Source organism: Lepus europaeus, chromosome 17 (genome assembly GCF_033115175.1).
Source record: "Lepus europaeus isolate LE1 chromosome 17, mLepTim1.pri, whole genome shotgun sequence".
Lineage (NCBI taxonomy): Eukaryota > Metazoa > Chordata > Mammalia > Lagomorpha > Leporidae > Lepus > Lepus europaeus.
This window is the reverse complement of record NC_084843.1, coordinates 31,646,329-31,661,778: the sequence shown is the minus strand read 5'-3', so window position 1 is coordinate 31,661,778 and position 15,450 is coordinate 31,646,329. Positions and strand designations below refer to the sequence as shown.

General features: G+C 55.1%; 1 protein-coding gene across 1 annotated transcript in view; it reads left to right on the top strand.

Annotated features, from left to right (window-relative positions):
* UBTD1 (ubiquitin domain containing 1) overlaps nucleotides 1-14,608 on the top strand; it is a 60,583-nt gene extending 45,975 nt beyond the window's left edge. Inside the window, exons 2-3 of the mRNA XM_062214160.1 lie at nucleotides 11,456-11,683; nucleotides 13,589-14,608. Of these exons, the coding sequence (XP_062070144.1) occupies nucleotides 11,456-11,683; nucleotides 13,589-13,974 (614 nt within the window). The 3' untranslated portion in view covers nucleotides 13,975-14,608. The remainder of the gene's footprint in view (nucleotides 1-11,455; nucleotides 11,684-13,588) is intronic.
* The last annotated feature ends 842 nt before the right edge of the window (nucleotides 14,609-15,450 follow it).

The following is a 15,450-nucleotide window of genomic DNA, read 5'->3' as shown; positions in this document are numbered from 1 at the left end:
CCAGGCCGAAGCCAGGAGCTTCTTCTGGGTCTCCCTTGTGGGTGCAGGGGCCCAAACACTTGGGCCGTCCTCCATTACTTTCCCAGGTACATTAGCAGGGAGCTAGATCTAAGTAGAGCAGCTGGGACTCGAACCAACACCCTTATGGGATGCCAGCATCACAGGTGACAATTTTAACCCACTACATCCTTGACTCGGCCCAAACAGAACCCACAGATGCAGAGTGCTGGCTGTATGTAGACGGAAGAGTAGAGGAATCCATCGTGAGAACATGATAGAGTGTACTTAGACTAAGATAGCTGCAGCGTGATCTTAGAGGCCACTGTCACGGGCATCCCCTCCTTGATTGAAATGTCACCACACGGTGTGTGGCTGTGTTCAGTCCTCCTTGCCTCCCTGAGAGGTGGGGCTGGGCCTGTCCCCGACCTCCTGGAAGATGGGACTAGAAAGCTTAAGGCAATTGCCCAGGGTTACTTAGCAGGGTTACTTAGTGAGGGAGCTGATGCACAAACCTAGGTCGCTCTGACTCCAAACCTGTACCCCCAGCTTCTGTGAGTCTGTCGGGGGGCTTGTGCTCCAGCTCAGGGTCACCATAGCTACTAGTACCTTTCAAGGGCACCACAGGCTTCCTCATGGCATAGCAGGTGCCCCAGCTCAAGAAGTGCACGGAAGCTGGATTGTCCCCAGCAGGGGTGTTGGTCTCCACCACTGAGCCCCACACTAGCCTTACTGAACCAGAGTCGTGGGCAGGTGCCCAGGTCTGTGTTGCTGTGAAGTCCACAGGCGACGGCCCAGGTGTCCTGGGAGGGTGCTACTCTGGGATTCTGTCTGTCCCTAGTGGGCGCTAAAAGGTCAGGCCAGACTCGCAACTCCTGTGCTCTCGTTCCCTGCATGTTTCAGCTGCTGCTTTTTCTGTCAGCATGGTCGTCATCTCTGTGTGTTCGGCTCCTGACAGCATCTAGTTCTGGTTATAATTCAGCTGTCTCTGGTGGTGGAGTGGCCTGGTGGGCAGAGTTCACTCCCTAACCCTAGCATACGCGTGTGCGCGTGTGCGCGCACGCACACACACACACACGTGCTTGGGAAAGAGCCGTGGGGTCTGGAGCAAGTCCGCCACCTCTCAGCCTCAGTTCCTCATCTGTGGAGGGGAGTGGCGAGACCCAAGGGCTTTAAGGTCCCTTCCAGCTTGAGGATTGTGCTGTGCCCAGGGGCACGTGCCTGATGGAGTGTAGTGTCCGCCTGTAGCAGGGAGGGGTCTGGGCCCCACATTCGGCCTCTGGACACTTGGCTGCCAGCTGGTGCTCACCCGGTCCTCCTTGACAGCCCGGGTGGCTGCTGTCTCTGCCTGTGGAGGCACAGTGCCAGAGAACCTGACTCCCCTCCCTGGTGTCTCGAGGTAGCAAGGAGGCTGCTCGGAGACAGCAGACCTTTCTAGCCACCTCCGGGGAGTTCCTGTCTCATTCATCAGCTGCCGACCTCCCTCTTGTGCCCCAGGAAAAGTGCTGACCCTACGCTGTGTGGCCGGCACTGGGAAGCAGACATCCATCAAGGCCGCTCTTTGTCTCTGTCGAACTTAACCTCATTTAACCCCTGCATTCTTCCGCACACTGAGATAAAGACCAAGATAAGACCAGCAGGACTTCTCAAAATTTGAGCAACTCTCTGCAAAAGCAAAAAGATGGTAGTGAGCATTCTTACCTTGGCTTGGTTGTCAGTGACAGTAGCTACTGACCAAAGTGCCAGGCAGAGTACTCTCACTTATTCCTGCTGGGGGTCCTTGAGGTGAGGGTTAGGTCCTCTTTTTACTGATGGGAACACTGAGGCTGAGGTCCTGCGGCTGCCTTCACGAAGGTGGTCTGCAGCCAGGGAGAACGTCTGAAGCCCCTGGGGGGAGGAGCCAGACTGCAGAAAGAGACCACAGCATCCCTTTACTCACACTCATCCGAGTGCCACGTTGCCAGAAAACACGTGCAGTCAGTTGCCATCCAGAGCTGTCCATGGTCAGGCCAGAACCTCTTTGTGCTTGGGAATGATGTATCGGTACATGGTGAAGGTACTTGGGCCTCTCTGTGTTTATGCACGGTCTCACTGCAACAAATGGGCTGTGCTCCGAAGCAACAGATGATTCAGGGTGGGCCTTGGCACAGCAGTCAAGTCACTGCTTGGAATACCACATCAGTGTAGGGTGCCTGGTGCCTGTCCCAGCTCCTCCGCTGCCAATCCAGTTTCCTGCTGCTGCGCAGGCTGGAGGGCAATGGTGATGATTCAAGTACTTGGGTCCCTGCCACCCACATGGGAGACCCGGATTGGGTTCCCAATTCACAGCTTCAGCCTGGCCCAGCCCTGACTGTTGCAGGCATTTGGAGAGTGAAGCAGCGGATGGAAGATCTTTCTCTCTCTCTCTGGATTTCAGATAAAATGAAGATAAACAAGTAAATAACAATGTAAAGAAAAGAGTGATTCATAGGAGCTTAAGGACTTCTGGCATATGGCTACACTCTGGGAGTGCAGGTCCAGTCTCCAGCAGCCTCAGGACAGGGGTTAGAACCCCAGCGTCAGGCCTGTGGTTCTGTTTACCATCGAGAGCAGGTAGGCCAGGAAGTGGCTGCGGGGGGGTGCTGGGTTGGTCAGCACCGCTGCCCGGTGAATGTGCACGTTGTATGCGGTGCCCTGAAAGCACACCCTGTCTCTGCACTCTTGTGTGCTCCCTTGTCCACACCCTCCAAGGTTCTGCCAGAGTCTGTTGCTCTTGGCAACACTTGGCCTCCCTTGGCCACACAGGTACCGGGCCCTCGTGGGGCTGGGGTTCTGGGCTGCAGCCCCGCATCCGGAGCCTGTTTCCCGGCTGCACACCTTGGTGACGGGTTCTGTCCCTCCCGCCCACTTCACATGCAGTGAGATTTGTTCACAAAACGGAGTGCCCTGTTCCCCGCTGGCAGGGGCTTCTTCTTGGCAGCTCCCCTGCTCTCTCGCCTGACCTGCCTCTCGCCTCTCTTGTTGGTCTTCAGCTGTTACCAGGACCTGCAGTGTTCCATGCCCTGGCAAGGGGAAGATGAGCTGGAGGTGGTGAACCGGAGGTGGTCCCAGCCTCAGGCCCACAAACGGATCCTTGCTGAGAACTGTGGCTGCCCTGGACTGGGCACCATCCCAGAGGAAGAGGTGCCAACCTGCCTTGATCCTCAGCTCTGTCCTGACCACCTGGGACCCAACAGCCCCAGGAGGGCAGGCAGGTTAACAAGCCCTGCTTGTTGCTTAGCAACTAGCCTCACCCCTTCACCTCCCTGAAGCCTGGAGCTGGGGCCCCAGGGACTGCAGGGGGAGGAAAGGCCACCGAATCCCAGGGTGTGGGAGGTCCCCCGCTGAGCAGAGCTGGGCCAGCACTTTCCCATGGAAGGTTACTCAGGCTCTGAGGGTCATCCCGGGCTAAATCGAACTATAAATACCACGCTTCCTGAAGGGATTACCTGGGCCCCATGTCCCCTGGCTGCACCCGCCCCGGCTGCTGGCCTCATCCTCTTCTGGGGCCTCTGACCTCTTGTCCCTTCTGCCAGGTGGGGCCCTTGTCCACCTGCATCGCCCTCTGTAGCTGCTGGCTGTGGGAGGAGGGGAGGTTGAGCCTCACCCTGGCCGAAGGGCACTGAGACCCAGGTTGTCAGGCAAGGCGGCCCTTGTTCCTGCCTTCTCCTGCCTGGAGCCTCATCCCTCACATCAGCAGAGCAAACTCAGACTTGTCCCTCAATCAGGAAGGACACTGCTGACCCCATCTGCGGAGCAAGGCCTGGGGACAGAGCTGGGGAAGCGAGTGTGGAAGCAGCATGGGGATTTGCTGTGGCCATACCTAGGGCCATCTCCTGGCTGGGGTGGGTAGACCGTCTCAGGAAACTTCTGCTCCCTTAGGCTGTTCCCAGGCCTCCTGTCACATCCCTGTGGCTGAGTTAGGCCAGTCCCCAAAGCCGCAAGAAGGATCTCCTGGGGTCCCAGGCCAGAAATGAAAGAGCTGCCTGACTTCTCCCCCTGCAGACCCCGCCCCTGCTGTCAGCAGTGCCTTCACCGCTCCCCGCCCACCCTGTGCTGTCAGCTCCTTCTCCCTTCGGCACACACATGCTGAGGCCCTGCAGGGGGCTAGGCAGAGGGAGTCCCGCCTTCCGTGTGGTCTTTCCCAGTGAAGCCCTGTGAGCGCGCGCGCACACGCATACACACACACACACACACTTAGATGCACACCCGCTCCTGGCAGCTTGGGAAGGCCCTTCGGTGCTGTCTCTCCCACTCTCCTGCAGAGCACTCCCTGGGGGTGGTGTCGCCAGACACCATTCATTACCGAGGCCAAACCCCGGCGTCCCCCGTCATTATCCTCCCCCAACCCAGATGCGGTGCCCTCTTGCCCTCGACCCTCCCTATCCCCTCCACGTCAGCGTCCACAGCAGCTTGGGAGGCCATAGGCTGAGCTCCTGGGTGTGAAGGCGTGCTGGAGTGTGCCGTTGCCTCTTGGGCCTCTCTGTGTTTATGCACGGTCTCAGTCTGGGCCAGGCACGTGCCCCAGCTCGGCCCCAGGACCCAGTGGGTCTAAGAATCTGCCTTTGAACCCTCGCCCTGGGAGACCCGAATTCACACAATCCTTGGCGACCCCTGCTTCTGCCTCCACCCGGATGCATGTTCTCTGCTCAATGCAATAAGATCTTTTGCCACCCCCCACCCCCCACCCCCGCTGCTGTCACAGAGACTCACACTCTCGGTGGGTGCTTTGCCCCCAGACCCTCCCTGCAGGTCGTGTCCCTTGACTGCAGAATGATCTCCTAACTTTTTTAGTACTCTCTCATGCCAGCTTCATTAAGGACAAGGACGGGAGGCTTATCTAGGACGGGAGAGGCTTATCTAGATGTCAGTCAGAGCCGAAAGGCTCAGGGCTGCCAACAGCTGACATTCTAGCAGCCTCGGGGGCTTTGGGCTTCCCAGCCCCACTACCCTCAGACCCTTCTCTCGGTTCTCCAAACCCTTCTGGGCTCCGCTTGGCTGCTCCCAGAACTGGCCCCCTTCCTCATTAACACCTTCTGTTGTGTTATTCTTAGTACTAAAGTATTAAGTTCCCTTTGTAGAAAACTTGTCCAACAGAAGCCCTCCAGAAATCATTGGTAACTGCCCTTCAGAGGTACTCACTGGTGCCATTTTGCTATATTATACATACTTTTTAAAAAATATTATTTTGAAAAGCAGAATGACAGGGAGAGAGATCTTACATCCACTGGTTCACTCCTCAAATGTCTACAGTAGCTGAGGCTGGGGCAGACTGAAGCAAGGAGCCCAGAACTTCATTCCGTCTCCCACGTGAGTGGCAGGGACCCAGTTACTTGGGCTGTTATCTGTTACCTCCAAGGCACATTACCGGGAAGCTGGATCAGGGGGCCCATGTTGTGGCACAACAGGTTAAGCTATCGCTTGCAGCACTGCCATCCTGTTTCATAGTGCCAATCCTGGCTGATCTGCTTCCCTTCCAGCTTCCTGTTAATGTGCCTGGCAAAGCTGCTGCTGCTGGCCTAAGTCCCTGCTACCCATATGGGAGGCTGGGATAGGGGGGACAGAGTTCTAGGCTCCTGACTTCAGCCTGGCCCATCCCAGGCCATTGCGGCTATTTGGGAAGTAAACCAGCAGATGGAAGATCTCCCTCTCTGTCTCTCTCTCTCTCTATTATTCTTCCTTTTTTTTTTTTTTTTTTTGGAAGGGGGGCTGGTGAAGGGAAGCTGGATTGGAAGCAGAGTAGTCAGGACTTGAACCAGGCACTCCAGTATGGGATGCGAGCATTCCAAGGGTGCTCTAACCCACTATGCCTCAACACCTGCCCCTATTCATACTTCTCTGGAAGGGAAGCTGGAGCCAACAGCACTTGCTGTTCTGGAACCTTTTCGCACTGTGTTTCCGGCATCTCCATGTTGCTCGGCATCCTTCCTCATAGTCACAGAATGGCTGCTAACAAGTGCCTTCTACAGATCTTACAGCCTCGTTCTGATGCATTCATTATGTTTTCTCTCTCACACCTGATAAAAATCATGCTGAGTCAAACACAGTTGTGATTATTTTCTTAGAGTAGATTCTTAGAAATCAAATAGCTAAGCCAAGGGGGGATACCTTTTTCAGTTTTCCACACCTTTCCAAAGGCCCTCCGGAAAGCTCTGCGTTTGTGTGGCCTGTGAGTTTTCAAAGCCTCCTGCTGCCCAATTTGTTTTGACTCAGCTAACCATAAATTATTTTTAAGTGAATGAAATTTATTGTTTTTTAAAGATTATTTTATTTGAAAGAGTTACAGAAAGAGGGAGGGAGGGAGAGAGAGAGAGTAAGGTATCTTCCAACCACTGGCTTACTCCCCAAATGGCCACAACAGCCAGGCCTGGGCAGGGCTGAAGCCAGGAGGCTGGACCTTCATCTGAGTCTCCCTCTCTGAGAAGTGGCAGGAGCTCAAGCACTTGGGCCATCCTCTGCTGCTTTCCCAGGTGCATTAGCAAGGAGCTGGATCGGAAGTGGAGCAGCCGGGACTAGAACCGAACCAGCACCCACATGGGATGCTGGTGTCACATGTGGTGGTTTAACCCACTATGGCACTCTGCCAGCCCCAAGTGAATGAAATTTAAATGTTCATCATCAATTTGCTTATAGGCTTTGATTTTCTGTGTATGTGGCCAAGATTGTCAGCCACAGTGCGTAGGGATCAGACGCTTGCCTGGGGTCTTCTATGGGCTTTCCGCTGGGGCTGGAGAACTGGGTCTGATATATCCATGCTGCCTTGGCCCCTGCATGAAGGGGCCAACTCCAGCCCAGAGGTGCCGTGTTGCCCTCTGCTGGCCACAGGTACATTGAGGACTGAGATGGAGGTGGTTGGGCTCCTGCTGTTTTCTTACTTTCACCCCACCCGTCCCCGGCCCCCTGCTTGCCATGCCCATTCTATTGTAGCACAAAAGGCTCCATATCGAAGGTGAGGATTTCTTAAATCACTGTGTCATGGCTCCCCGCAGCTGCTGTCAGTACTTGAGGTGGCTCACTCTCAGTGTGCCCGACTGTGGGTGGGAAGTTTATGAATGGCAGGAAAGCCAGCTGCTGTCCATGTGGCAAGGGAGGTGACCTTGCAGGCTGCCCAGAGAGATCTGTGAGCAGAGGGAGCGTCCCTCAGGGGCATGCCCAGTGAGGGGATGGCTTTGAAAGGGGCCTCCACTTTAAGATCAGTTCTTTTGCTTTCAGGAGAGAGATGTGCGTCCACACGGTCACAGCTCAACTGTCCTTGGGGTCACAGTCCAGCAACCTCAGTTGTCAACAACAGAGCCAGAAAGCGAATATTTAAAAATGTCCCAAGGCCTTGTTCTCTTTCCTGTGGGAAGTCTCTCAGACGGCGCCACCTTGTGGCCTGTCTCAGCCCTCAGGTTAGCAGGGGTCACTCTACCTATGTTAGGGGCAGCAGACAGGAGACCAGCGAGAAGGAACATGAAAGGAAGAGAGGCAGGCGGCAGGAGAAGAGCAGCAGTCAGCTCCATTTCTAAAAAGCTGTGTGTGGAAGGGCCTCTGGGCTGTCACTGTGTAGAGACGGTGATCCGATGCATCGGAGCCCTTGCCTGAACGTCAGGCAGACTTGAGGAGCCAAAGAGAGGAGGAGCTCAGGGGTCAGTGTGGACCTGCATCCCAGGGCAAGGCAGAACCCCTTCCCCGCCTCCCCAGGCCAACGCAGCTGAAGCTGGGATGTGTTTCTTCACACATCCCTTTCACACTCTGGTCCATCTGCTGTTGGTGTGTGTGGCTGGTGTGAGGGAGGGAGTTCCTGTATGAGAACCTGCAGCCCAACACCTCAATTGAGTGGCTCCTGTCCCACCCCTGCCGCCCCGTCAGCGATGCATGTTCCCATGGATGCCCTGTCCGTTCCCTTGGCCCGTTGGGCCCTGCTCCCGCACTGTGCTAACCTGCATAGCTTCGTAAGTAGTGTTGATAATGGCAGTACACATCCTCCCACTTCATTCTTCTCTAGGAATATCTTTGCTCTTCCGTATAAATTTTAGAATCATCTTGCCCGGATCCTTGGGGGGGCAGAACCAACTCCCAGCTAAGAATTTTATTGGAAGCACGTTAAATTGCTCCATTGAGGGGAGAATGGACATTTTTGGGATTACTTTGAGTGCTGCCTCATTCCGTTCTCACTGTGCCCTCTGGAAACCGACTCCAAATGTTGGACCATCTGAATTTCAGTTACTGAATTTTTTCATTTCTGGAAGTTCTATGGGGTTCTTCTAAAAATCTGCTTGGTCATTCTTTATAATCTCTTCTTCCTTACGGTTTTAAGTCTCTTTTTTCTCAGACTTGTTATTTCATAATCTGTCTCCAATAAACCCCATGTCTGAAGTCTTGTTAAGTCTGATTCTTCTGCTGCTGTTTCTGCTGGCTCTTGCTCATATTGACTTGTTTCCTTGCATGTTATGAATTTTTTTAAACTATGACCTTGTTGTTTATTTTCCTTGAAGCTGTATTTTGGGAGTTTTTAAAGGCCTGGGTTGAAGTTGTTTTCCTCCAGAGAGGATTTGCATTTCTTCCTGCCAGCCCAGGAACACTTGAAATTAAATGTTTGGCTGCAGAGTTTTCTGCCCACACAGGTAGCTGTGAACTCCAAGGGCAAAGCACAGGATGGAGTCAGGCCTGAGGGTGACCCCTCCCTGTCCTTCCTCATTACGTGACCACGGGGGAGTCATGTGACCTCTCCATCTCTGTCCTGTCATCTATGGAATAGCCATCCCCATGGTGGAATGGGGTGACTTAACAACAGCGAGCCTGTGTGGGTTCACCGTCGCACACAGTAGGCTGCCAGGGAGTGCCGTTCTGTTCTCGTTCTCTTGGGCTGAGGAGCCCCCTCCCACCTGGCCAGTGGGAGCAGCCTGCTGGCAGGCCCTCCCTCTCGTAGGTGTGAGTTGTTGTGGAAGCGAAGTGACCTCGCTCCTTGAATCATAGAGATGCTTCTGGCCTCTGTTAATGACCACAGTCTGGAGTTGTCTTGCATGTCACTTGGAGCTGGATGACAAGAGCTCCAAGTGACAGTGCACAGAAATGTTTTTCTTCTTCAGATGCTGCAGAGTTGTTTGGTTGGTCATGATGTCTAAAAATATACATATGGTATAACATTAGTAGACATTACAATTGCTTATCATATTTAATCATGTAGGAAGTTGACAGTAATACAAAGGTTACTTGAAAAAATTCATAAAAAATTGAATTAAAAGATAAGTAGTTTGGGCAGTTTTGAGCTCTGCATTCCTTCTTCATAATACATATTTTTCATTAACTTTTTAAAAATTTATTTATTTATTTATTTGAAAGTCAGAGTTACACAGAGAACGAAAGGCAGAGAGAGAAAGAGAGAGGTCTTCCAACCGCTGGTTCACTCCCCAATGGGCCGCAATGGCCGGAGCTGAGCCAGTCTGAAACCAGGAGCCAGGAGATTCCTCCAGGTCTCCCATGCGGATGCAGGGGCCCAAGGACCTGGGCCATCTTCTGCTGCTTTCCCAGGCCATAGCAGAGAGCTGGATCAGAAGAGGAACAGCCAGGTCTCGAACCGGTGCCCATATGGGATGCTGGCGCTTCAGGCCAGGGCTTTAACCCACTGCGCCACAGCGCCGGCCCCTTTCATTAACTTTAAAAAGAATTTATTTATTTGAAAGGCAGAGTTACAGAGAGAGAGGGAGAGACACGCAGATCTGCTGGTTCACTCCCCAAATGCCCAAATGGCCTCAACGGCTGGAGCTGGGCCAATCCGAAGCCAGGAGCCAGGACCTTCCTCCAGGTCTCCCACATGGATGCAGGGGCCCAAGAATTTGGGCCATTCTCCACCGCTTTTCCCAGGCCATAGCAGAGAGCTGGATCAGAAGTGGAGCAACTAGGACTTGAACCGTCACCCATATGGGATGCTGGTGTCACAGGTGGCTGTGGCTTTACCCGCTACATCACAGCACCAGCCTGTCATTAACTTGTATGAATGAATTTCAAAATTGTGTACAAGATAAACATCTTGTAATTCCATTTTCCATGAACTTTTGGAAATACCCTCGAGTAAATGTGACTTAAATAGAAAGTTGCATGTCAGCGTGAAGATATCTTCCATCCTCTCTGGAGCCAGGAATATCAAGAAATACATTTAAGGCTGGCGCCGCAGCTCAATAGGCTAATCCTCTGCCTGCGGCGCCGGCACACCAGGTTCTAGTCCCGGTCGGGGCGCCGGATTCTGTCCCGGTTGCCCCCCTTCCAGGCCAGCTCTCTGCTGTGGCCAGGGAGTACAGTGGAGGATGGCCCAAGTCCTTGGGCCCTGCACCCGCATGGGAGACCAGGAGAAGCACCTGGCTCCTGCCATCGGATCAGCGCGGTGCGCCGGCCACAGCGGCCATTGGAGGGTGAACCAACGGCAAAAGGAAGACCTTTCTCTCTGTTTCTCTCTCTCACTGTCCACTCTGCCTGTCAAAAAAAAAAAGAAAGAAAGAAATACATTTAATGATGGGAGCCCGACCCTCCTGAGGAAATCAGGGACAGAGAAGCTGACGGGACATAGTTCAGGTGCTGATGGGCTCTGAGTCGCACTTTCCCCGTGGGCAGTATGGCGACAAACTGCGGTCCGAATGGAGCTTGTGGTCAGAGTGCTCGCACCTCCGTGAAGCCGGTGCCTGCATGGATTTGGACAAATGATGGGCTCTGCGCCCCGATTTCCTGGCTGCTGGGTTGTGTTGAGGAGCAGGTAAACAACGAGCCCCAGGTGCCTCTCCTGTGATCTGGCACAAGTCCACTCCCTACATGGAGGCAGTTGTTAATTTGTATGCATCCACATCCTTCCCAGGATTTTTATACTGCACCCGTGCTGCTTTGCAATCAAAAGTAAAATTAAAACTTCAGCAACAAAGGCAGTCCAGGCGGTCCCCGCTTCTGATGACTTGATCTGTGGGTTTTCAACTTCTCTGGCAGGTCCTCCTTCAGGGGAAGCTGGGCTTCACATCGGAATGTGCCCCTTTCCAGGGCTGGCCGCGGTGCTGCAGTCCTCTCTCACCACACTAGGTGGCAGCACCCGCAGTTCCGAGTCAGCCGAGGAGGGTGACCGCTGCCACTCTGCTCCCGTGTGCTGTGTTGTTGAGCTAGAATGTTCTGTAGCTGAAGTGTATAGATGTATTTCCAGCTTATAATTGATAGTGTATTCTCAGGACATAACCTCATTGTAAGTCAAGAAGTACTTAGGTATGCTTTGCTGGCAATATAATTTGAAATACTATTAAGATGGGATGCTACATACTTCCCTGTTACTGAAAAGGGACCCCAGAGACCTAAATATTTAGGGGTTAGCACAGCAGAATGCCAGGCAGGCCAGGGCCCAGCCCAGGGAGGTGCCTGGGAGAGGGCGAGCCGCTGCTCTGATTTGGCCTTGGAGATACTCAACTGCCCTCTTTGTCCCACCTAGGCCGCAATGAGCCCCTGAAGAAGGAGCGACTCAAATGGAAGAGCGACTACCCCATGACCGACGGGCAGCTGCGGAGCAAGCGAGATGAGTTCTGGGACACAGCCCCCGCCTTCGAGGGCCGCAAGGAGATCTGGGATGCCCTCAAGGCAGCCGCCTACGCTGCTGAAGCCAACGACCACGAGCTGGCACAGGCCATCCTGGACGGAGCCAGCATCACCCTGCCTCATGGTGCGTGGGCGGGGCCAGTGCCTGCGTGTCCCTGATGCCGGGGTTGATCAGCATGGCTTAGGGGTGGAGGAGAGCTGGTGGCCAGCCACGTGCCAGGAGTTTCTGTCTGAGCTGGAGTTCGGGGGTAGTGGGTGGCTATTCACTGTCCGTTCAGACAATCCTTTCTGAGCATAGACCAGGAGTGAGGGCACAGAGGACAAGTAGCCTTGGGCTCTGCTTGCCTAATGAGGGAACAGGCAGGCACCAGCAAGGCTGTGAAGTGGTGTGGTGCCTGCAAGCTGAAGACCTGCTTGGGGCCCTTTGGGCTCCCAGAGCATCTAAGACACTGACCTCCTCTTGGGTTACTATGTGCTGGGCGCTGACCTAGAAACTCGCACTGAGTTATCTCATTTAAGTTCTTAGCAGCCTTACGGGGCCAGGTAAATCAGCTGTGACCATGTGGAGCTCTAGAGTCATGGATATGGGTCTTTTTGTTTTAAGATTCCTTGATTTTTTTTGAAAGATGGAGGGCAGAGAGAGGGGTGGGGAGAGATCTTCCACTTTTCCCCCTGCTGGTTCACTCCCCAGATGTCCACAAAGCAGGGCCAAGGCCAGGATGAAACCAGGAGCAGGAACTCCATCTAGGTTTCCCAAGAATTTGGGGCATAATCTGCCGACTCCCAAGGCACATCAGCAGGAAGCTGGATCAGAAGCTGAGTAGCTGAGACTTGATCCCAGGCATGCTGTTACAAGGTGTGGACCTCCTAGGCCATCAGCTTAACCCTCTGTGCCTCAGCACCCACCCCGCAGTCCTGGATCTAAACTTGAGTGTTTCCATTTCTCAGCGGTGTGACCTTGAGTAAGGAGCTTCGTGAATTTAGAGCCTGAAAATCTTGTTGAGAAGGGGAAGTGGTTCGACAAGATGTGCACAGTGTTACCTTGTCCAGTGCAGCACTTAGGAAATGCTCCAGGCCCAGACAACATTTCTGCGTGCACTGCATAGTACAGTGAGGGCCCTGAGTTCTGGCTCCAGCGCCCAGAGCATGTGCTCAGGAAAGATGTGTTGAATGAACCAATGAAAAGTTAAGGATTAAGGGGGCCGGCATTGTGGTGTAGCAGGTAAGGCTGCTGCCTGTGATGCCAGCATCCCATATGGGCACTGGTTCAAGTCTCAGCTGTTCTACTTCCAAGCCAGCTCCCTGCTAATACACCTGGGAAAAGCAGTGGAAGATGGTCCAAGTGCTTGGGCCCCTGTACCCACATGGGAGACCCAGAGGAAGATCCTGGGTTCTGGCTTTAGCCTGGCTCCGCTCCAGCCATTGCAGCCATCTGGGGGAGTAATCAGAGGATGGAAGATCTCTCTCTCTCTCTCCCCACTGCCCCCCCCCCCCCATAACTCTGACTTTCAAATTAAAAAAAAATCTTAAAAAGAAAAAGTTAGGAACGAGCCAGTGCCTGCTGGAGCCAGGATGCCAGCTCAGGTCTTCCTGACACCAGCCCTGTGTTCCTCTGGTCATAAGGCTGTAGGGTGAGCTTGGAGCCTGGGTGCCGCGTGGTGGGTGTCCGGGTCTGCTGAGGCTGCCATAACAGACACCACAGGCTGGGCGCCATCAGCAGCAGAGGTTTGTTTGTCAGCTGGGGAGGCCGGAAAACCCAAGATCAAGGCGCCCACTTCTGGCATGCAGATGGTGGCCTTCTTGCTCTGTCCTCACACAATGGGAACAGCGAGCTCTCTGGTGTCTCTTCTTACAAGGCTGCCGTCCTATGCACACATAGCCCTACCCTTGTGACTTCATTTAACCTTAATGAGCTCTGTATGGGTTCTATCTCAGACTGGGGGTTAGAGGCTCAGCTTGTGAGATGGGGTACAGGGACATTGGACAGCAGGTCCCCGAGCCCACTCTGACCACCCTGCCTTTCCCATAGGTACCCTCTGTGAATGCTACGACGAGCTGGGCAACCGCTACCAGCTGCCCATCTACTGCCTGTCACCGCCCGTGAACCTGCTGCTGGAGCGCATGGAGGAGGAGAGCCCGGAGCCCCCGGAGCCCACCCCCAGTGTGCGCCGCGAGTTCCCGCTGAAAGTGCGCCTCTCCACGGGCAAGGACGTGAGGCTCAGCGCCAGCCTGCCCGACACAGTGGGGCAGCTAAAGAGGCAGCTGCACAGCCAGGAGGGCATCGAGCCCTCCTGGCAGCGATGGTTCTTCTCCGGGAAGCTGCTCACAGACCGCACACGGCTCCAGGAAACCAAGATCCAGAAAGATTTTGTCATCCAGGTCATCATCAACCAGCCCCCGCCACCCCAGGACTGACGGGTGCACGGACTCCTGGGAGGAGAGGCTCCGGCCCGGAGCACTAAGCCCCGACCCTGCTGCTGCCTTTGAGTGCTGTGATTTTTCCTGAGGGTGCCTCCCTGCTGTAGGGCTGCTGGGTGAGCGAGAAGGGACCCTGCCTCCCGGGGGCACGTGGGCCATCAGTGCCTGGCGCCCAGGGTGCAGGACTGCTGCACATGGGCCTTGCCAACCTTGTCAGAGAGAAGGCTGTGCGGGGCCTGCCACCCCGCCTGTCTCCCGCAGCAGGCGTGAGCCACCAGGGCAGCCTGGAGGCCTCGGAGCCCAGAGCCGTCATCTGCTGCCGCCAGCCGTGCTCACTCCAGTTTTCTGCTCAGGGTCTGACGCAGCTGCTGTCTCCCTCCTCTGCCCCGGACATGGTGCCAGTCCCCTGGAGGGGAGGGAACCACCGGGGAGCCTGAGGCGGGCCTCTGCCTCTCCTGGCCCCAGCACAATTGGCAGAGGGGAGGCGGGTGGCTGGGCTTCGCGGCAGGGTCTGCACAGGGCTGTCTCCTCGCTGTAGCCCAAGCGCTGGGGGATCTGCAGCCTGCTCGTGGCCCCCACGGCAGGTCCTGTCACAGACAAATCTGCATATTTATCAATAAAGCCTTTTGCTCCTTCCCTCGCGCCTGATGTGTGACCTCTGGAAGCCTCCCGCAGCTCTGTTCTGGGTGGGAAAGGGTGGGCACAGCCTCCCAGGTTCTCTGGGCACAGCAGAGTGTACAGCAGTGCAAGCCTTGAAATGCTCGCCCTCTGGGCCCTGAGGCCAGCTCCTGTCCTGTTGTCACGGACCGTGACAGAAGCCTAGACTTCTCTTTAAAGTGGAGGTGATGCCACCTGCCCCACAGCCTCCGTCAGTTGCCAGGAGGGCCAACTGGGAAAGCAGATGGGAAACTGCTGTGCAGGTGAAGGTGGCGTGCCAGGAAGGTGGCACCAGGGGCTGCGCTCTGCTGCTGCAGCAGGAGGAGCCTGGCTTCCGGCTCCAGCCTGCAGGCCAGACCATCCTGACGGCGGCCTGCGGGAACCCTGGAGGCGCACCCCTGTGCTGCTAAAGCCAAAACCCCGACAAACTGGGACTGTAACCATGTGTCAGGCTTCTCTCCACTCACCAACAAGGGACTGGGGGGGGGGGGGGCGACAAAGGAAGTGCTCCCTGTGCTTCCTTAGGGGTGGGTGTGTGCTTGGGCGGGGACAGGAGTCCCAGGAAAGGTTGCTCAGCTCAGGGCAGCCAGGTGAGTGTTGTAGTGAGGGCAGCCGCTGTCCCGGGCAGGGTCAGCCTGGGTCAACCTGGCTCGAGCCTCCAGGTTCCGGGTGTGGTACTGAGCAAGTCCAGGTCTGCTTTTCCTCCGGGTGGGAGTGTCTGTCGGCATGCCAGCCCCTGCTCATGGTAGTCTGGCACTGCCTCGGCCTGACAGGGAAACCCGGGGAGGGAGGATGATCATGAGCAGCTGGGGCCCC